This window comes from Nothobranchius furzeri, chromosome 3 (genome assembly GCF_043380555.1).
Source record: "Nothobranchius furzeri strain GRZ-AD chromosome 3, NfurGRZ-RIMD1, whole genome shotgun sequence".
NCBI lineage: Eukaryota > Metazoa > Chordata > Actinopteri > Cyprinodontiformes > Nothobranchiidae > Nothobranchius > Nothobranchius furzeri.
This window is the reverse complement of record NC_091743.1, coordinates 86,031,945-86,054,265: the sequence shown is the minus strand read 5'-3', so window position 1 is coordinate 86,054,265 and position 22,321 is coordinate 86,031,945. Positions and strand designations below refer to the sequence as shown.

Here is a 22,321-nt window from a genome sequence, read left to right as displayed (position 1 = left end):
TTACCAGAAAAAAGCCAAAAACAAGAAAGACACTTTTACTGAATTTATTATAAAAACAGGCTATTTTAATATTTAAAGTATGGAAAAATGGACTTTTACAGTTGAACATCTGTCAATCTGAGACATTTTTAGTAATCAGACTACAAGATCATCTCTGAGTCATCTAAAGAGGCTTCGCTCATCTCCTCCGACAACCCTTCATCCTGCTCTTCTTTCTCCTCCTCCTCGGCAGGCCTCTTTACACACTTCTGCTTTGAAAGCGCCACAGCGTAACGGATGTTGTACATGTTGAAGTTGCAGCTGTGGAAAAAAAATATATATAAATATATATATTTAATGACTTAATGCTTCATTTTAGTTATGATGATTAATGGAGCAACAGTGTTGAGACGTACAGCTTTGACAGGTTGTCAAAGTGTCTCTGGATGCTCTTCTGAAGCGCCTGCAGCGTGGGCAGAACCGAGCCAGACCTGCGGACCATAAGAGATCCAGTTAAGACACTGATGATGATAATGATGATGCGAGTCGAGGCAGCCGTGTCGACCTGTTCTTTAGTTTCTGTCCGTGCAGCATCAGCAGGTTCTGGGCCCAGGTCATGTAGAACTGCAGGTGACCTGACTTCTCCAGACAATCGGCCACGAAGCCCAGGAGCTTCTCCACGTAGACGTCGGGCAGAGAGCCACAGACCACCGGGACTGAAACACAAACTCAGTCAGGCGTCAGAGGTCCAAACTCTCCTGGCCGACGGTTTTTAAAGCCACTCACTCTGATCGTGCGGCACCGTTTCCAGAACTTCCTGCTTCAGGGCGTTCTCGTTGAGTCGGAACGCCAGGACAATGGCCGCCATCCACTCCTTTAGGCGCAGCTGTTTTCGGATGCTGGTCGGCGTCACGTCCAGATCCAGATCGTATGGGTCGAAGACCAGAGACCCGTCTAGGGAGTAGATCAACAGGCCCTCGGTGGTGGTGGCGGCCCAGCTTCGACCTGACAGGAGGAACCAGGTCAATCGTTTTAGATCGGACTTAAAATGATAAAGTAAGGCCCTGTGAGTTACTTGGCACCCACCGGTTGGAGAAAACCGAAGCGAGCTGACTCTGATCTCTGGCTTGAAGTTACGAGAACTCATGTCACCTTTAAAAAAAAGACAATCATCAGATCAAACCAAAAACTCACTGACACTAAAGAGCGCGACAGCAAATGGAACTGGATCGGTACCTTTCCTGACTCCCGGCAGGCTGATGTTGACCTCGTCTCCATCCCCAGCTCCTTCGTCCACCAGAGCCAAGCTGCCGAACTCCGTCATCTTCCTCCTGTCCAGGAACTCCTGCGGGAACCAACCGACACGCAGGTTCAGGTCTGAATGCTTTGATTCGGTGTGACTCCAGGTGAAGGTGGGGGCCGTACCTCCATGGCGTCAAACGACAGGTTGCAGGAGATCTCAAACTTCTTCATGAGCATCTGCTCCTTCACGTTATAGATGCAGACAAACTTGGACTGTCCTCCCGCCAGCACCGACTCCCCGTCCGCAGAGTAGCAGAGCGCCGTGAAGGCCCTTCGTGACGCACAAGCAGAGTTAAAACCTGAAACAAACCGGAACCAACCGGCCAGCTCGTGTCCACTCACTTGGCCTTGGCCAACTGCTTGGCGGTGATTTTGTCCGTCTCTTTGCGGCCGGTCTCCAGGTCGTGGCGTCCAGCTACAGAAGCAGTTTGAGAGGCGGTTTGGGGGTTCCAGAAGGAGATGTCGCCATTCAGGGTGGCTACGGCCAACTCCTGACCGTCAGGGCGGTACGTCACACACAAACCTGAAGGAAAAACGTTTAGTTTGCAAAGGACAAACAGCAAAAATAGAATAAAAGGAACACAAATCTAACTTTTCCGTGACGTTTAAAGGGGCATTATGGAAGTTTGACAGCCAAAACATGTATAGAAATAATAAATGTCTTCTTCATACATTCTCCTGCAATGCCCTGGTCCTGTAGAATGAGCCCTGGCATTTTTACTGTGATTGCCTGTTTTTCTGTAAAATGACAGAAAAAGAGAGATGCTCGGGTCGAGCAGGCTGCTTCATGCGCGTTCACGCTCAGGCATAGCCCGTAGCATTTGCTATCCGTAGCTTTAGCAGCAGAGAGAGAGGCAGGGCCACTTTGTCGCTGTTCCTAACGCCTAGTGACAAAGCTAGCTACATTTCTGAGGACCCTTAGCTACTTTCTGTAGAACTTTCTTCTAGATATTTCCTGCAAATTAGCAACAAAATAGACATTTTCACTCCGAACCGTTCTTTGAACGTTGTTTCAGCTGTCATCAAGGATATAAATGTTACAGATACAAAGGATGTCACTGGCGCTTTAGCTCACCTAGTAAGACGTCGGACTCTCGTGCAGAAGACCCGGGTTTGATTCTGGGTGTGAACATTTAGAGTTTCTTTTTTACATTAATGGTATATTTTTTACAGTAAGAAGCCCAAATTTTTATTTGAGACTCGCTGAACGGCATTGAATTCACAGATAAAAAAGATGTGGGTTCAACTTTCATTTTGGAACAATTTTTCAAGCAAGGGAAGGGAATGATCTGAGCATGCAGGAGGACTGACCCATCATAAACCTTTGTCGGCTGTGCTGAAGAGAAAGGTACAGAACCAAATTATTTAATTAATTAGCTGTGCTTTCTCCTGTCCTCTGTCCTCCGGGCCCCCCCCACACACACACACACACACACACACACACACACACACACACACACACACACACACACACACACACACACACACACACACACACACACACACACACACAGGACTGCCTCAGCTGTTATTATCGTTAAGGAGTGTGCACGTACAGCATGCGTGCACGAGCCTACTATTGAAGCTGCTGTTACGCTTTTGGCCTGAGGGGGCGATCGCGAGCATAAAAATTCAAAACTCCGTTAAATCCCTTTAAACGATGAATCTCCCCATTTGGCGCCCTCTAGTGGCAGCATTCATGAATGAATTTATATCAACAAAGGTTTTCAAATCACCATCAGATGTGAGGGAAAGCGTTTCTTTGACCTGCCAGCTGTCAGACATGTCCCACAGCCGGACAGTGCGGTCCCATGAGACGCTGGCCAGGATGGACTGAACCGGGCTGAAGCACAGGCAGCTGACCGGACCCTCGTGTCCCCCAAGGACCTGAACAATCACACACACAGTCAAACACTCCAGAAGCTTGACTCCTCCACCTGATGTTGGGAGACGTCCTCACCTCCAGGAGACGGCCCGTCTGCATGGACCAGAGGAAGATCTCAAAGGAGTCCTGTGCTCCGGCGCTCACCAGCTCTCCACTGACATCTACAGCGAGGGAGGAGAACTGAGCAGGACGAGGAGAGGTGAACGTCCTGAAGTTTCGATACCTACAATAAATAAATAAATAAATAAATAAAAACATTCCACGTCATTTCCTGTCCATCTCTGATACGTGAGCGAGCGTCGCCTCCCGCGGCTGCGAGCTCACCTGTGCAGGTCGAACGCTCGGACCGTCCCGTCCAGAGACGCGCTGACGATGACGAAGCCACTAGAGGTGAAGGTGACGTTTGTGACGCTGCTGGTGTGCTCGGTGAAGGTGACGAAGCAGAGGCCGCTGTTGCTGTTCCACACTTTAACCTGAACACAAGTCAGACGCTTTGAGAATCGCACCTTTTCAAGAGCTTTTTTTCCTGATTTCTTATAACAGAGAAAATAAATCAACTAAACAAAACAATTTCCAAAAATATGAAGAAGTTCAAATAAAACATTAAAATTTTCAATTACTTTAATATTAACTCGTTCACTGCCAGTGACTAAAGTCGTTATTTGCATTTTTTTTACTGTGTGGGCGTTGTAACGAGCCCCCGCACCGTGAGAACAAACATCCCAGCACTAAAGCCGATCTTCATCCGCATACATCACACGTCACGTGATCAGGAAGCAGAAAATCCATGTGTTAGGAGATCTTTTTGGGCCGCTGCTGTAAAAAAAGTGAGGCGTGAACCGGAAAAGCTTTTGCTGATCACAATTCAACAACGGATTATGAAAGAACGGATAACGCTCGAAACGTGCAGATTCTTCCTGATGTAAGAAGCGAGTTCACTCACTTGACACCTTGTCAATCAGTAATCTGATTGTTCCATACGTTCCTAACCGAGCACTTCGCTCTTAGACTGCAGGTTTACTGGTGGTTCCCAGAATATCTAAAATTAGGATGGGAGGCAGATCTTTTAGTTATCAGGCTCCTCTCCTGTGGAACCAGCTCCCAGCTTTAGTCCGTGAGGCAGACACCTTGTCTACTTTTAAGAATAGGCTTAAAACATTTTTATTTGATAGGGCCTATGGTTGAAATCTGATGTTAGCCTAGATCTGGACAAGTGGGGGAGTAGAGGGAGGTGGAGTGTACAGTCAGTAAAGACGGCTCTCCCTTGCCCTTACTCCAAAATTCTTCCATCTAAATAGGATAGATTATCCAGAGTTACTGTATCTCTGTAGTTATGCTGCTATAGGCTTAGACTGCTGGAGGATACACTGACCACTTTCCACACTCTACTACTTTCTTCTACAATCTGCTCTTTAACTGTATTATTTTCTGCAATTTCAGCTGTTAACTTTATTTTCTCTCTAAGTGTTTTTCTTCCCCAGAAGAAGCTACAATGATGTTCTGCTGAGCTGTGGTGGCCTCATGGAGGGGGCATCGACTAGCACACTGCTGCTAACCACTAAAACATTCTCCCTCTCCTGATAATAACTTTTTTGCTTTCCTTGACGTTGGATGTGCTACTACTAGTTTACCCGTTTAATTATAGATCCACTAGGATAAATACAATAAAGTGTATCTCTCGTCAAATAGAAAATTTACTAAGAAATCACAATGTAACCATAGAAATATTGCTTGGTGTGTGTGTGTGTGTGTGTGTGTGTGTGTGTGTGTGTGTGTGTGTGTGTGTGTGTGTGTGTGTGTGTGCGTGCGTGTGCTCTATCTTCTCGATCCCCAGTGAGTCGTGGAGGATGGCTGCTTATACTGAGCCAGGATCCTCTGGAGGTTTCTTCCTGTTAAAAGGGAGTTTTCCTCTCCACTGTCGCTATATGCTTGCTTAGTATGAGGATTGCATCAAGTCACTGACACTAGTCAGTGACTTGATGCAATTTGCTGGGTTCCTTATATAGGAAACATTATTTCTGATTGGCTTAATGAACTGACCTGAATTGGAATGTTTATTATGTGAAGTGCCTTGAGACGACTCTTGTCGTGATTTGGCGCTATATAAATAAACTTGAATTGAACTGAGTCTCTGCTTTGTTTTGGCGTCAACATCATCCTAGCGCGCAACGTTCTGTGACTCTTATAAAACAGTAAAAACGGTGAGAAACGGCTGGCAGTGAATGAGTTAATGTTACTAGGCATGTGTATTGGTGAAATGATAAATGACCCGCACTTGTACAGCGCCTCTCAGAGTAAGGACTCCAAGCACAGGCGTCACCGGTCCCTCCGACCACCACCAGCAGGCAGGGTGGGTTAAGTGTCTTGCCCAAGGACACAACAGCAGAATTATCTGTCCGGAGCCGGGATCGAACCTGCAACCTTCCGATTACTAGACAACCCGCTCAACCTGTTGAGCTACTGCTGCCCAATTCGGGTGATTCGATACGCATCACGATACAGGGGCGATGATACGATATATAACAATATATTGCAATTCATTCAGCCAGACGATATTAGCAGTTTTGTTAGACTGAATTTATTTTAGGAAAATTCAATCCAAACTGATACATGGCATGATTAACATGAGGTATCTGAACCATAATAGAGGGACTTACATTTCAGTGGTGGAAACAAAACCCATTGTACTCTGCTGCCAACTAGTGGTCGGTGTTTGAAATCCACCAAAAGAAAAGAAAACGTTTGCACGTAAATTCTTTCAAAAGTTCGATACCCGGCTTTTGAATATTGATATAATACTGCAGGAAAAAATATCACCATACCTCGCCATACGGATATTTTCTTACATCTCTAAATGTTACGGTTGTGTAGAAAAGCCCATTTTTAAGGCTGGATTTAACTGCCAGACTAGGACCCATGTGGTGGTTCCTGCTGCTCCCTGGCAGTCAGACTATGAACTGCACCCAAAAATAAAAAACAATATAGTAAATGTCTATACTGTATTCTGCTCTTAAATATTAAATTATATCATAACATGAACTAAAATATTTCAATGTATCAATGTTTTCTTACATCCCTAATTATTAATTTATTTTTTTGCCCCAAAGGATGATAAAAAAGCAAAAACTCTCGTTGTTAAGAGTAAAAAACTTTAAATGGTTTTAAAAACATTTTGTTGCATTTTGTGAAAATAGGAACAGAGGACTTGTTCTGGGGAATAAAACCATCGCGATGTTTTATCGAGGGGGGAAAAAACAGACGATGACAAAAGTACAACAGAGCCTAGCACTGGGAAGTAGATCCCGACGCAGATGTCCAAGGAGCAGACGGCCGCAAACAGACAATTCCCAAAATGGACTGTATAAAAATAAAGAGAAGAGCAGAGCCACCTAGAACAGAACCCACTAAGCTACATATTAAAGTCAGACAATGACATGCTGGACCCAAGAGGTTTTTGGTTAATATTAAATTATATTATACATGGACGTAATTTAGGGGGGGGGACGGGGGACATGTCCCCCCCCCCCCCACTTTTTCCAAAGTCAAGTTTTGACCCCTGCACTTTTTACCATCCAAAAACAATATTACACTGTATTAAATTGACACTGGTTGAGCTCTAGGACCAAGCAGAAAACAACCGTTTGTGTTGAAGCCTGTTTCCCATTAGAACATACTGTAAAGATACCCCCTCCACTTCTAAAGTGAAAATTATGCCCATGATATTATAATAATTATCAAATAATTGTGAAGAGTAGAAAATAGTTGAAAGAGGACCCACTTTGCCGTCGTCTCCTCCTGTGACGATGTGCTGCCCGTCTGGCGAGTACGCCAGCGACGCCATGTTGTTGAAATGTCCCTGCTGCTTGAAGACGTACGACTCGCTCTGCCACTCCCACACCAGCAGCTGACCCATCCCTGGAAACCATTTTAACTCCTGAATCTGACTCAATCACACCAAAATGCTCAGAACACTGCAAGGCGATCCTTACTCGAGCATCCTAAAGCGATCCAGTCTCCGGAGCTGTTGAGAGCCACCGAGGCAATCTTCTGATCTGAAATGCTGAAGGACAGGTCCGTCAGACAGACAGACAGAGACACACACACACACACACACACACACAGTAGGGTCGTCACGGTAACCGGTGTAGCGGTAAACCCCGGTAAAAAAGTTGACAATAATAATAACCGTCTTGTTTTTTAAAATATATATTATCTCGGTGGATTACCGTGGCTGCGGTGTAGGCGCGGTGACCCTTACCAGCCACCGTATCATCTGCTGAAGTTGCCGGCGGCACATGCGCACTTTGTTGTTTACAACCAAAACTTTCTTGAGGCTAAAGCTGAAATAATGGCCAAAGGAGGAGACGGCAGCACTCAGGACATTTATTATCCCTCAAAGAAGACAAAGTGGGAAGTACGGGCATCTTTTGGATATTTGAAGAATGCCGAGGGACAGCTGATAGAAGACGGCTATCCTGTTTGCAGCACGTGCAGAAAAAGTGTCTGAAAGGCAGCAACGCTTCAAATCTCATGACACATCTGCGTGACCATCACCCACAACTCTACAGTCAACGCAAGGCAAGCTAACGTTAGCGTTTTAGCTAAAATGCGTGATCCGAGGATTTGGGTTGAGGGAGAATGCAACGAGTCGCTATATAAAGCAGCCGCAGCGCCGCTACCTGCATATAAACCGTGTCGCGGACACCGCCATGTTGAAATGACGCTATGCATTACGGGGCTCCCAGGGGCCGATAAGAGTTGGTCTCTCTCCGAGAATAATTATGAATTTAACAACGATTACTGCCTGATGACATTTTCCCACATCTGCAAAGCTCACTGGAAGGACACAAACCGAGGATGATATTTTCCTGATATAGGGTTTATTACTCAAGTAAGGGTAAAAAAAAGTATTTGATTAGAAGGCTACTTGAGTACTGAGTATCATCTGATCTAATATTTTTAAATGATGACATCAAACAGACATAAAATAAGAAGTTATGGGCAAATATTGGTATTTTAAAGACTAAAGGGGAAACATGTAAAAAATAAACAACATAATTACAAAATAACATATTTTAGGCAAAATTTAGACACAAACTGAGGATAATATTTTCCTGACATACAGGGTTTATTTAGTTGTGTGAAAATGTAGCACGTTCAAAAAAATGCCACGATAATTTTGGTCACAATAACCGTGAGGTTAAATCTTCACACCGTGACAACCCTAACAGACACAGACACAGACGCACGCACGCACGCGCACACACACACACACGACTCAGGTTTAACGCCTTATTCCAACCAGTCCAGACCTGAGAGAGTGGATCAGGTTGAATTCTGGGAGTTCGTGCAGGTGGAATATTCCGGAGGCGAAGCCTGTGACCAGGATGTGAGTCAGTTTGTGGTATGAAGCAGCAGTCAGGTTGTTGAAATCCCCTTCTTTATTGAAGAAATGCCTGAAAACGGATAGAAATACATCTTTTTTTAGGACAAATATTCACATAAAGTATCATTTTACAGGAATCTTCTCATAATACATGAAGAATTGCCCTCTGAGGCACCAGACAGAATCTACGTCAGAACTTACTTGCTCCTCTGCTTGTATCGAACATTTTTTACTTTGTTTTTCTCTTTGGGAGCTTCAGATTTTCCTCTGATCACCTCTCCTTCCTCTCCCTCCACCCGGCCTTCGTCATCCTCCTCCTCCTCCTCCTGTCTCAGCGGTTTAGGACTGTCCTGGGTCTTTTTTAGAACGAGTCCTTCCGGGTCGGTGTCGCTCTCCCAGACACACAGCGCCCCGTCCTGACTCACCGTGTACAGCTAGACCAACACAAACCAGGTGTGTTTAAGTGCAAGTCGAGAAGCACTGTTGGCATAAATCAAGCAGATGTTTACACACGTCTAGACTGTCCTTCTCAAAGAAACAGCCGACGACAACGTCCTTATGTCCACCCAGGGAGTAGTAGATGAGGTTGGCCCAGCGCTCCGCACCAAACACCCACGTAGACATGTCTTTACTTCCCACAGCAAAACACCTAATAGGAAACATTAGTTATAACTCTGCTATAAGCTCCCGTGTCTCAGTCTCCACGTCTTACTCACTTGGAGTCGTCCGTCCAGTCGATGCAGGTCGTCTCATCGTACGGACCGTAGTAGCTCTTGTCCAAAACAAAGGCGTTAAACTCTCGCTGCTTCCCAGGAGCGTGATACATCAGCGCAACATTCTCCTTGGTGACAACAAACTTTCTGCAGATGAAGATACGATTCTTATTGATCTGTACATCCAGTTACGTTAGAGACATGCGAGACTCACGGCTACCTGCCATCAGGCGAGAAGCGGACACTGCTGACGGGTTTGTGAAAGTGGAAGTGATGGAGGACAGCTCGACTGATGAGGCTGATCAGCAGCGCCGCGCCATCTGGAGGACGTAAACCGTTGGGTCACCGCATCTCGTTAAAGCAGCTGCTCTTTATTAAATTATACATTTTACCTTCATCCACCACAATCGCCAAGTTCCCATCAGGAGACAGACCCACACAGGATATATTCTTTGTAGTGGAGACGGGTAATGTCTCTGATGTGTTGCTGAAAAACAAAAATCTTTGGTCTTATGGCTTTTTTTTCGTCATAAAATATAAGAAAATTATAAAATTAATAAACTACCCATCTTACATGTCTGAGATCTGGTTATAAACAAATGCTGTGAGTTGATATTGGATGAAAATAGCTGAAAATATTGCCACATTTTAGAGGAAAGACGTAACAAAGAAATTCTTACTTCTTCAGGTCAAAGATTGAGATTCTGTTTCCAACTGGACTGATCACAGCGTTCCCATCTCTGGAGAAATTTAGGTTTCCCTGACGATAAACTGCTCCGAGCAAGTTGGAAAACTTCAGAAAGCAAACAGCGGTGCTATTACAGCCAACAGAAGCCGTTTTCTCCAGATACAGACTCAAAGTTTGTGTTTTATATGTACAAAATAAACCGAATTATCCGTGATAAACGGATACGTTGGTCAGATAATCAGTAAATGTAGCTGACATATCTATGATAGCAAAAACAACCTAACACGATCTTAAATTAGACTTTTTAATGGGATTTGTTTGGACGTTCTCACAAACTCGATAATAAAAGCCAGGCGACATTTTGACGTCATATTAGTGCGCGGTACTTACCCTATATGCAAACTTCATTTTAATAGATACTCGTCCGTTTTTTTTTTTTACATGTATTATGTTCTTAAATAATCATAATTGCTCGCAGAAGCCTGAACGGCAAAGCATGCAGCTTCTTCCTCCGCACGTGCGTGCGTCTTGTTGATACACGTAACTTCCGGTTTTAGTTCTTGAAAATCCTACAGCGCCACCCTCTGGACAAATGAAGTCCCAACAACGTGACAGAAATTCTTTACACAGAATAAATTCAGTCTGTAGCGGATGATGGAGCTTTGGTCTAGTTTGTGCCATAATTCAAGTTACGTCTTATTTGGGTCATTTTGGATAGAACAAACCCATTAAACTAGCCTAGGTCAGATGTTTTTGAAAGCAGAAGCTCCTTTATTATTTTTACTTGCAGTTTTGTTTCAAATTCTGTAAATTTTATATTTTGCAGCTCTGGGGGAAAAAAACATATTCTTCATAAAAAGAAGTGAGGGTTTTCCTTTTTGTGAACCACTTTGTGATTTTCTCTGTGAAAGTACTACTACTCTGTCAGTGGCAAGAACAAGTAAACGACTGGATGCAGTCAAACGTCATTCAGCTAAACAAAGACAAGACTGAAGTTATTGTCTTTGGCAACAAGAAGGATAGAATGGATGTTCTTGTTCAGCTAGACTCCAGGGGAATAAAGACAAAGACCCAGGTTAGAAATCTTGGTGTTATCATTGACTCCGACCTGAGCTTCTCTGGACATATTAAGGCTATAACTAAATCAGCGTTTTATCACCTTCATCAAACATCAAGAGTCAGAGGTCTCATGTCCAGACCAGACTTAGAGAAACTTATTCATGCTTTTATTTCCAGTCGGCTGGACTATCGCAATGGTCTCCTAACTGGTCTTCCCAAAAAAGCTGTGAAGCAACTGCAGCTTGTTCAGAATGCTGCTGCTAGAGTCCTAACAAGAACTAAGAAAATGGAGCACATCACTCCTAGATCCCTACACTGGTTACCAGTAAACTACAGAATTACTTCAAAGTGCTCCTACTAGTTTATAAATCACTCAATGGCATGGGACCAAAATACATGTCAGATCTCATTCCTGTAGGGCTCTGAGATCCCTTGGAAACAATCAGCTGGTAGAACTACGGGTCAGAACCAAACATGGTGGAGATGCATTTAGCTACTATGCTGCTCACGTATGGAATCAGCTCCCCCATGACCTCAGATCTGCCCCGACCCTAGTGTTGTTTAAATCAAAACTAAAACCCTCATGTACTCATCAGCATTTAAAAGCATCGTTTATCATGAGTCATCTCCACCGTAATCTGCGCTGTAACTTTGTCTCCTTCAGCTCTAAACTGTAATTCCATCTGTGTGTATTTTAGTTTGTGTATTTATGTTGTTTTCATATCATGTCCTGGTAATTGTAAAGCACATCGAATTGCCTCTGTGTTTGAATTGTGCTTTAGACATAAAGCTGCCTTGCCTATATGAATGCTTCTTTCTCTTCTTCTTCTAATTCTTAACTTCAATCTCCCCCAAAAAACTGTCAAAACATAAAAGTCCTTATGTGTGACCATCTGAGCCTACTGCTGCAGTTCAAGAATCTTTGTTTTTTTAACAACTTCTACTTTACATACATCAGTTGTTTGCTTGAGACTCAGTTTCTGTGTAGTTTTTAATATTATTTCTTTTTTTTTTTGACTTTTTTGCTTGGATTATTATACAATTATTAGCCAATTTGTGTAGAATTTTTCTTTAAAGCGTCCTTTTGTCATTGATTGATCTTTGAATTATTTATTTATTAATTTTTAGCAATTTTCTTACATGTTTGATAAATTGTGATTGTTGTGTCACATACGTTAAAATGCTAAAACTATTTTGGCTTTAGATGTTAAATTTAATCTAATCATCTCACAATTAGCTTCTTTTTTGGTGCATTTTATCTGGAATATTTGTTATTTCTGAGTACAAATTTAGTCTGACCTTTGGTGTTACCAAAGTCTTGAGAATGTTAAAAGACAAGCATTCAACAAAACAGGAGACAAGTTTAAGTCAAAAAACAAAACAAACAACAGGAACAAACTGAGCATTTGTACAAAGTCATGGAAGGTGGTTTTTTTAGAGGGAATCATCCATTCCTCCATTTTAAATTACATTTGACCCTTTTTACACAAATCTTATTCACTTGAATGCATGAATGCAACCTTAAGGAAATCATAGATGAAACAAACAGAACAACAAACGTCCCTGCAGGATGTCCTGTCTGCTCTGGAGAGCTGCTTCAGTGACAGACTGATCCATCCTCGCTGTGTGAAGGACAGATACCACGGGTCATTACCATAATGGTCACTGCTAATATGGAACCCATCCATCCATCCATCCATCCATCCATCCATCCATCCATCCATCCATCCATCCATCCATCCATTGTCTGAACCCGCTTGTCCATGTAGGGTCGCGGGGGGGCTGGTGCCTATCTCCACCGGTCAATGGGCAATCAGGCGGGGTACACCCCAGTCAGCTTGCTTCTCACACCAAACCTTCTGTCAGGAATCTTGGTGTGACCTTTGACCCAGCTCTCACCCTGGATTCTCATGTCAGTTCTCTTGTTCGCTCTTCCTTCTTCCATCTCAGGAACGTTGCTAAGCTGAGTCCCATTCTGTCCCGCTCTGAACTTGAGACAGTTCTCCACACCTTCATCTCCTCACGCTTAGACTACTGTAACTCTCTTTTCACTTGTCTGAGCAGAACCTCCCTGAACCGTCTACAGGTAGTTCAGAACGCCTGTGCTCGGCTTCTGACCAAGTCCTCCAAACACACCCACATCACCCCGCTTCTCCTCCAGCTTCACTGGCTGCCAGTCAACTTCAGGGTTCATTTCAACATCCTGGTTCTGGTCTATAGGGCCTTACATGGTCAAGCACCATCTTACATTGGTGATCTTCTCAGTCCCTACACCCCCAGCAGGTCCCTGAGGTCCAGTGATCAAAGCCTACTGGTTGTGCAGCACCAGGCTAAAGACCAAAGGTGACAGATCATTTGCTGCTGTGGCCCCCAGACTCTGGACCTCTCTCCCCCTGAGCCTGAGATCAGTGGACTCAGTGGTCTCCTTTAAAAAGCAGCTGAAGACTCACTTGTTCAAGCTGGCTTTTGTATGACCTTCTTCACCACTCTCTTTCTTAACATTTTTAATCACAATTGCCTATTTTTGCTCATTTTAAATATATTTTTAACTTTTTCTAAATGCTTTTTTATATTTTTACATTTTTTGTTTTTTTTGTGAAGCGCCTCGCGATTTTTTATCTTGAGAGGCGCTATAGAAATGACACTTTCTTCTTCTTCTTCTTCTAGACAGAGAGCCAGTCCGTCGCAGTAATATGGAACCCATACATCTGTAACATTCCACTACTAATATCATCGCTGACATGTGCAATATTACTACTGCTATTGTTAAAATGTGCAACAATTATGCTAATTTACAATTATACTCTTGTGTGACGTCTTTTGTGTTTCCCACTGAGGGATAAATAAAGGTATTCTTATTCTTATTCCTCTTTGAAATGACTGCTGGCACTCATGGTGCAAATGAGCATTGAATAAAATTTTTAAACTGTGATGCTTGGATTCTTCTTCCGAGGCACATCAACGAAGATGTCCAAAAACGTTCCTTTTTCACCTGAGAGTTTTGTGCCACAGGTCAAAGCAAGGCACCGCGTGCAGCCGCACGTACTTCTGTCCTCCGGTGGAACACTCCAGGCAACCGTAGACGGTTTCCCGCCGCTGGGTTCCCATGCCGCACAGCGCGCAGGGACCTTTGGGGATGTTGTGTTTGAGGAGGTTGACTCGCGTGTGGGAACTCTCCCTCAGGTAGGCGGTGGACACGTCCGTCATGCTGGCTGCCTTCTCGTAGTAGTCGGCCACCGCGTCGTCCATGTAGGTGTCGGTGTGGGTCAGCTCCTCGAACGTTCGCTCATCTGCAAAAAGGGGCTGCATATGAGCAAAGAAGCTACTGAGGGCAGACCTTCTCAAATCTACTGTGACCCTACCGGCTCTGAAGGGATTTCCGTAGATGATCCCAGACAGGAAGCGGCGCAGTCGACCCATGGAGAAACGACCGACGATTCCCCCCAACTGTTCCCGGATCTGTTCCCTTTCAAACCCACCCTGAGACTCTGGAGCAACACAGATATCTAACAACACAGAACATGGGTCCAGTTTAACACCGCCTTCAACTGGACATCATCTGAACTCTAACAGTTGATTAAATGATCATTTTTGCCTATAAAATGGAAAATTGGAGGTCTGCTGAATAATTTTTACGGAAGATTCCCAGAGTCTCATTAACCCTCTCAGGCTCAAAATAAGTTTTGATAAAAGGACGAACAACTAAGTCCTTCAGGGGTACTTCTGAGTTAAAAAATGCTCATGATATACGTCTGTGGAGTAACCAGGTAGGTAGGTTTTAACCTTGCTAATCTGCAACGCCTGCCTCCAGAGGGTTAAGAAGCCAGAGCTCGCTACACCTCACAGTCAGATCTGTTAAATGCTCCTCCTACCGAGTCGCCCATCCAGTCGGATGAACAGCTCACAGATCCCATAGGCTATGGTAGTGTGAGCCGGAATGACAATGGCTTTGTCCCGACCTTTGGGGTTCCTGCCGTCATCGATCTGAAACTGCAGCCGAGAGATCTCTCGTGAAAATCAAACAAAGGACATTTGTAAAGATTTCTTTGAAAACATCTCTGTAATAAAAACCTGACGATATTTTAAAGGTTCCTGAACTGTTGTTTATCTCCATCCATTTACCATTTTTGACTTATTTTGGCAGAAATATTAGGGACTCGTGAAGGCCACAATGAAAGCGTAGCTCTTTAGGCATCTAGATTGGTCTGCAGGTTGGTCTAGCCACGCTCCATTGTAGCATCAGCAGGTCCACCATTGGGCTAAACAATTTTAGGTCGGGCCAATCACTGCACTCTCTGTTTGTAGTGAAACTTTGGACGGCCTTAGCACCAGAACTGTGATGGAGAAACGCTACAAAGGTGGTGTAGTTTTTGGAACGGTGCTTGCTTGAAATGAAAATTAAGACCTGGGATATTTTTTGAGGCATGAGCATATTTAGGTATTTAAGTCTTTTTGAAACAGGATGTATTTGCTTCTTCTTTCTTCTTCCTCTTTCTCTGCCCCATTAACTAATTACAGTAATGATGAATATGTCACATTGTTCTTTGCTCTGATTGGTCCTAGCATTGTCAAATTGCTTACAGAGACCATTTGAAAGTCAATCGTATTCTACCTCATGACTGAGCTTTGTCTATGTGTCGTGGCCAGACTACAACATATACAGTGATCCCTCGTTTATCACTGTAGATGCGTTCCAGACCTGGCCGCTATAGGTGAAAATCCGCGAAGTAGGGACTCCATATTTACAGTACAGTACTATATTGAATTATCGTATGATCACATTCTCTTTTTGGGGGTAAAACTCAAGAAAAACATTTTTTTACTTGTTTTTTTTTTTATAGTTTTATTACAAAAAGTGCATTTTATGATGAAATTGGTGAAAAAAACAGGAATTTCTTGATATTTCGCATAGAAAAATACTGCGAATCGGTGAAAAATACCGCAAATCGGCAAATTTGCCTTGAATAAGGCTCCTAAGAAAAAATCCGCGAAGTCGCGAATCCGCGATAAACGAACCGCAAAGTAGCGAGGGATCACTGTAGACATACAATACCAGGCTAGATGTTTGCACTAAATAACATAGAGCTCAAGATCTACAACAGATATATGATATTTATAAAATATATCATGGGGCGACGGTGGCACAAGAGATAAGTGCTCGTCCCGTAATCGGAAGGTTGCAGGTTCGAGCCCCGCTCAGTTTGTCGCTGTTGTTGTGTCCTTGGGCAAGACAACTAACCCCCCCTGCCTGAAGGGACCGGCAGCTGTGGCTACAATGTAGCTCATCCCCACCAAGGTGTGAATGACGTAATGTGTGTGTGAATGGATGAATGACTGATTGTGTTGTAAAGTGCCTTTTGCCATATATGGCAGAAATAAAATAAATAAAATCAACATGTAAAATTAATATTTTATGCGACTTGTAAAATGATGTTTGTTTTAGAATTCTGGTGCGTTCTAGATGAGAAAACGCAGGTCTCTAGTTAATATTTATGTTGTAATAATGGTATAAATACCCTCATGGTTGTCCCTCGCATGCCAGCATGGACGGTGAGAGAGCACTGGCGTGTGGTTCTGATGCTCTCAACAACAACACAGAGGACAGTTCGTCCGCTCTCCTTGGACTGTCGGACCAAGCAGTGGTCCAGGTCCACTTTCCTGGAAAGAACAAACAAAACAACTTCTACAGGATAATTCTTTCTACTCCCCGTCAGCTTTTGTAATACAGCATTGGCATGAGCTGCAGTGTTGGATAACACAATCATTTATTCATCCTTACAGCGAATCCCCTGTCTCACATTCCCTCCATACCCGACATGTCTGAAGTCAGGCGTCGACTTATTAAAGACGACGTTTGACCCTGGGAAGAGTTAGCCGCTCAGGCTAATGAAGCTGCGGATGTTTGTGATACCTGGAGTTAAGTTCCCGTAGCAACGTGGGCACCTCCAGCTCGTGTTTGGTCACAATGCCAAAGGAAGCTTTGACGGCCACAGAGTCCGACCCGCTGATGTTGAACCCCACATCGTTGATGATGTGGTTACCTAGGCGACCGTTAACAGCTACATCAGACTTGTCCTCGTAGTTGAGGAGCTGATAAGAGGACACTCCTGAAAAAAAAAACACTCATTTATGATTTTATTACGCATATTATTATTATTATTATTATTATTATTATTATTATTATTATTATTATCATTATTATTATTATTATTATTATTATTATTATTATTATTATTATATTTCTTGTCTAATTTTGATCTTCAGCAATCTTGGTTACGTTTATCCTGGACAAGCCTCCCAACTGTTTCACTCCCTTGGTCTAAGAGGTGTGGAGGTTGTTTTTTTTATTTCTGTATTAATAGTTTCCTGTTTTTATTGCTGATATTTCTTATTTTATGGCAGGTCTCGTTCTTAATGCTGAAAAGCTTTTAATTGTTGGTGATTTTAACATTCACGTCTGCTGTGCAACTAAACCTCTGGTTAAGGAGTTTTTGCAACTACTTACCTCTTTTAACCTTATTCAATCTGTGTCAGGCCCTACACATGAGGCAAAGTTTGTAAAGGTCGGTCACTGTATCAGAAAGTATCACGAGTAGACAAAAATTTATTTTCCAATCTTTATTCGAACCTGCGCCACATGTAGCAGAATCAGGCATCCATCTCACTCACCTGCTTTCTTTCTATTCTAGGTTGCCCCCTAGAGGTGGACACAACAAAGTTGTTTCCCTTAGCTCATGGTTCGTTCCAGTTGTCCTCGGAACTCGTTTTTCTGAGATAAGTTAGCAGGAAATGACGCAATGAACTCGGAGCTGCAAGCTTGTAGGTTTCAGAGAACTCAGAGATCCCAAATTTAAAGGGACTTTACGGAGTTTTGAATTTTTATGCTCGCGATTGCCCCCTCAGGCCAAAAGCATAACGGCAGCTTCAATAGCAGGCTCGTGCATGAGGCGCGCATGCTGTACATGCACACTCCTTAACGAAAATAGCAGCTGAGACAGTTCCGTGTGTGTGTGTGTGTGTGTGTGTGTGTGTGGCCCAGCGGACAGAGGACAGGAGAACACGCAGCTAATTAATTAAATAATTTGGTTCTGTACCTTTCTCTTCAGCACAGATGACAAAGGTTTATGATGGGTCAGTCCTCCTGCATGCTCAGATCATTCCCTTCCCTTGCTTGAAAAATTGTTCCAAAATGAAAGTTGAACCACATCTATTTTATCTGCGAATTCAATGCCATTCAGGGAGTCTCAAATACAAATTTGGGGCTCTTACTGTAAAAAATATACCATTAATGTAAAAAATGAAACTCTAAATAAACTATGTTCACATCAAGAATCAAACCCGGATCTCCTGCACAAGAGTCTGACGTTTAATTAGGTGAGCTAAAGCGCCAGTAACATCTCTTGTATCTGTAACATTTATATCCTTGATGGCAGCTGAAACGTCAAACCAAAGAACAGTTCGGAGCGAAAATGGCTATTTTGTTGCTAATTTGCAGGAAAAATCTAGAAGAAAGTTCTACAGAAAGTAGCTAAGGGTCCTCAGAAATGTAGCTAGCTTTGTCACTAGGCGTTAGGAACAGCGACAAAGTGGCACTGCCTCTCTCTCTGCTGCTAAAGCTACGGATAGCAAATGCTACGGGCGATGCCTGAGCGTGAACGCGCATGAAGCAGCCTGCTCGACCCGAGCATCTCTCTTTTTCTGTGATTTTACAGAAAAACAGGCAATCACAGTAAAAATGCCAGGACTCATTCCACAGGACCAGGGCATTGCAGGAGAATGTATGAAGAAGACATTTATTATTTCCATACATGTTTTGGCTGTCAAACTTCCATAATGCCCCTTTAAAGATGGCTGCGCCCAGTGCTACCAATAAGTAGTTATCATCTTTATTCTTTTCTCATTTTTATGTTCTCTTTTCTTTTTTCTTTTCTTTTCTTTTCTTTTGCTATATAACAGCACCACGTAGTTGTATATTGTTGTTATCAATAGTTACATTGTTGAAAAATTCAACATTGCTGCCAAAATTGACCGGTGTTTATGATTTTTCCTGTGTTGGCGTTTATATATTTACATTTGAATTGTAATGTTTTTCTGGTTGTATGTGGCAACTGTCGGAGGGCGTGTGTGTCATTATTATTTAGGTGCAGAGAATAGGTTAGAAGTTTGGTTAAGTTCTTTTAACAACACTGGCGGCGTCCATTTTTTCCGAGTTGGAAGCTGGAACGATAAAAGAGCCCGTTACGTAATTTCCTGCTCAGAAATTCCGAGTTCAGAGGACAACTGGAACGCAGCACAACTCCTACCTAACATTATGTAACAGAATGAAATGACTGTTTTCCATCAAAAGTCATTTTCCCCCTCTCCTCTGACACAGGACTAGTCTGCATGAGATATGGTCTCAAGGTCTCATGCATTTGCTTATAAACTGCTTCTTTTCAGCTCAACAAAAGAACAAAGAAAGGATTCTCTCCTTTTAATTAATCAAATAACTCTATTTTAATAAGCTAATCACGCAAAGTGTTAGTCAATAAATAAGATGTGACCAATCTGTGAAATCATAATATTAATTACTTTATTATAATCCTATAGAATATAAAAGTAATATGACTTTATATGTTTCCACTAGGACTGATCTCACGTAGCGTTAAGAGATGACACATTGCTTTTACTGATCCATTCAGAATCTGCCAGATATGACGGAGGAGTGGTTTTGGTGGTGTTTGGTAAATCTGTCATCTTTTCATTCGACCATAAACCAAAACATCTGACGTATAAAACTATGCCCACGCCATCTTTAACGCCAGTTCAAAGCGTTCTAGAGAAGTTGTCGGAGTGGCCAATCCGTAACTTTCCTCTTTAACCGAAAGAACCAACGACAAGCTGGATAAAATCTGTTGCTGTTCCACCTGCTGCAAAGGTTCCTTTCAGAATAAAAGCTGAACCATCACGACCCAGGTTTGGGTCTCGCTAGATGCCAACAAACTTGTTGTGACCCGGAAGTATCTCAAGACGGGTGGTCGGTTGCCACGGCTGCTTCTACCGGCTCCGGCTCCATAAGGTCCAGCTGGACCTTTACACCTCCTGATCTAGACGGGGACTTCCGCTCAGGGTAGGTAGACGACAAATGGCGTCGAATGTGTTTATGAATAACCAAAGCTTAGCGCGAAGACATCACCTTCATTCCCATCAGAACTAATCGTTTCTTCGGATTTGTTGGTTCTGAACAACATTCCACATCACACCATTCTCCATCTCATCCACCTTAGTTACACCATACATTTAGTGTTAAAGTTAGTCTAGTTTAATTGTTTTTTAATAAATTTTTAAACTTTTAAACTCGACTCTCTCTCTTTTCTGTTGTCTCTGAGTGAATACGAAGCGGTTATTTAATCCCTGCAATAAAAAGTTCCAATCTTCTGGTTTAAATAACCTCACAGATCCGTAAGGTTGATTTCATATTTCCTATGGAATCATATGCCTTATGGCTTATTAAATAACATGTAATTTAAATCATTACAATTAAAATTGCAGTAAATGCTAACTTAGCACAGCCTCCCCATTATGGCTGAAAGCTAACAGCTAACAAGCTAATAAAGAACTTAAAAATCCCGCACACTGGTTTGAAATCTACACAAACTCTCATAAGTTACCCATTCATGCACATATAAAATAACAGTATAGACTACTGATGATGAAGAGCTCATAGGCCAAAAAATCAAAAGAATGAAACAAAAAAGTTGTAAAAAAGCAAGCGCACAACTAAATGTCTGTTTATAGGTTTAATGCCTAAAATTATTTTCATGCTAGCTTGAAGTTTGTTTGAACCCCTTTTTGAAATAGTTTTAGAAGCTATTTTGTTTGGTTCAGAGGTAATGAGAATTATTGTCTATTTGGAAAAATAATACAAGTAATAACCTGCAGAGTAAAAATCTAAGGCAAGAACAACCAGATCAAGGTCAGAATTTGTTTATCTGTGTTCAGTTACTTTGTAAAAATGTCTGAACAGTGTCTTTATAGAAAAAAAGCACTTTCTGAGATATTATACAGTACAATAATACACACATTGACTACATATTATATTACATTATTTTTCATTTTACAATTCTAAATGGCATTAAAAGTAATCCATTATTTTTATTATTATTATAATTATTATCTGGTCATAGTTGAGGCTTGAGACCTTCCTTTACCTGCCGTGATCTCCTTTTCTCCAACAAGAATGTCCTTCAGGGAGAAAGGCGTGGATGCGTACTTGTTCTTCTTCCAGAAATGTCTCTTTCTCTTCCTGGTCACCAGGCTGAGGGGCTGGTAGCGGTCCGCCTCGCTTAGACTGGGGACTGGGATCAGCCTCCCTGTGTCTCCAACCTGCTTCACGAAGTTTTTAGTTGCTGCAGCAAACATCTCACACAGCTTAAAGCAACAACGTTGAGTTCATGCGCTGAACTGTGATCTCCTCGATGGGGAGTATGTGTTTGGAGTGTTCTTTCACACTCATGACATCATAAAAAATGCAGGTGATGTGTAAGAGAATATGCAGCAAGGTGTGTGTTACATCTGCTGGCCTCAACTTCCGGTCACATGACCATTTAGGTGAAGTCGGGAGCTGTAAGATCATCCTTAGACTTTCTGTATGTACTTTTGTATACATTTAAACATGTTTTATAATACCTAGATACACGAAGCATCCATGGTTTAGTTTGAATGTATGAAAAACAATTTAAGCTAATCATTTTTCCAAATTAGCCACTGCAGCTTCAAATATTGGCTTATAAGTTACACAAAAAATTCAACTCTGTGTGGTTGAACTCAACTGGTTTTACCCATTTTTTATATTTGCTAACAGAGAGTCAGGGTTGACTTCAGCAAACTTTTAAACACAGATGTGATTTATTAGCTTTCAGAATGTGGGATGTGGATGACTCCAAATTCAAGCTCAACATCTGTATATTTCACCAAGTTTTTGCCATTTTAGTACTTTCTAGGGTAATGTCTGCTTTGGTGGCCATGTTGAATTGTTGTGTTAGTTCAATATTATTTGAAAAACATGTTAAAATAGCAACAGGGTGTGTCTGCCATTCCCAAAACACATTAGCCAATTCTAATTGACCATGCTAACATTCATTTAGCCTGTTAGTTAGCATCTAACACCTAACTGTTGTTGAATTTAGTGCTTTATTTTCTAGTTTTATATCTGAAATTTAGGGTTTTTATTCTAAAATATAAGTTAGTTGAACATATATATATATATATATATATATATATTATCTAAATCTAAACATTTAATTTAGCGCTTTTAGGCATTTTAGGTA

At 42.3% G+C, this 22,321-nt stretch overlaps 2 protein-coding genes across 4 annotated transcripts; both read right to left on the bottom strand.

Moving 5' to 3' along the window:
* Positions 1-29: 29 nt before the first annotated feature.
* On the bottom strand, positions 30-10,488 carry pwp2h (PWP2 small subunit processome component). Its single transcript, XM_054734337.2, has 21 exons — positions 10,344-10,488; positions 9,946-10,058; positions 9,658-9,752; positions 9,486-9,585; positions 9,269-9,412; positions 9,066-9,201; positions 8,754-8,986; positions 8,479-8,622; positions 7,156-7,226; positions 6,945-7,081; positions 3,491-3,639; positions 3,242-3,389; positions 3,018-3,168; positions 1,624-1,804; positions 1,405-1,552; positions 1,216-1,324; positions 1,066-1,131; positions 766-984; positions 545-695; positions 396-470; positions 30-300 (listed from the first exon to the last, which is right to left on the bottom strand). Exons 1-21 carry the CDS (start codon positions 10,359-10,361, stop codon positions 141-143), a joined length of 2,748 nt encoding a protein of 915 aa, XP_054590312.2. The 5' UTR covers positions 10,362-10,488; the 3' UTR covers positions 30-140.
* A 3,512-nt stretch (positions 10,489-14,000) lies between these two features.
* pjvk (pejvakin) lies at positions 14,001-21,450 on the bottom strand. 3 transcript variants are annotated; one of them, XM_015958065.3, is made up of 6 exons: positions 21,203-21,450; positions 16,924-17,119; positions 16,529-16,670; positions 14,885-15,002; positions 14,375-14,518; positions 14,001-14,302 (listed from the first exon to the last, which is right to left on the bottom strand). In XM_015958065.3, exons 1-6 carry the CDS (start codon positions 21,411-21,413, stop codon positions 14,001-14,003), a joined length of 1,113 nt encoding a protein of 370 aa, XP_015813551.1. In that variant the 5' UTR covers positions 21,414-21,450. The 3 variants fall into 3 exon arrangements, with proteins under 3 accessions (XP_015813551.1, XP_054590329.1, XP_054590332.1); XM_054734354.2 differs by having other exon boundaries at positions 14,001-14,337; positions 14,461-14,518; XM_054734357.2 differs by lacking the exon at positions 14,375-14,518.
* Positions 21,451-22,321: the final 871 nt, after the last annotated feature.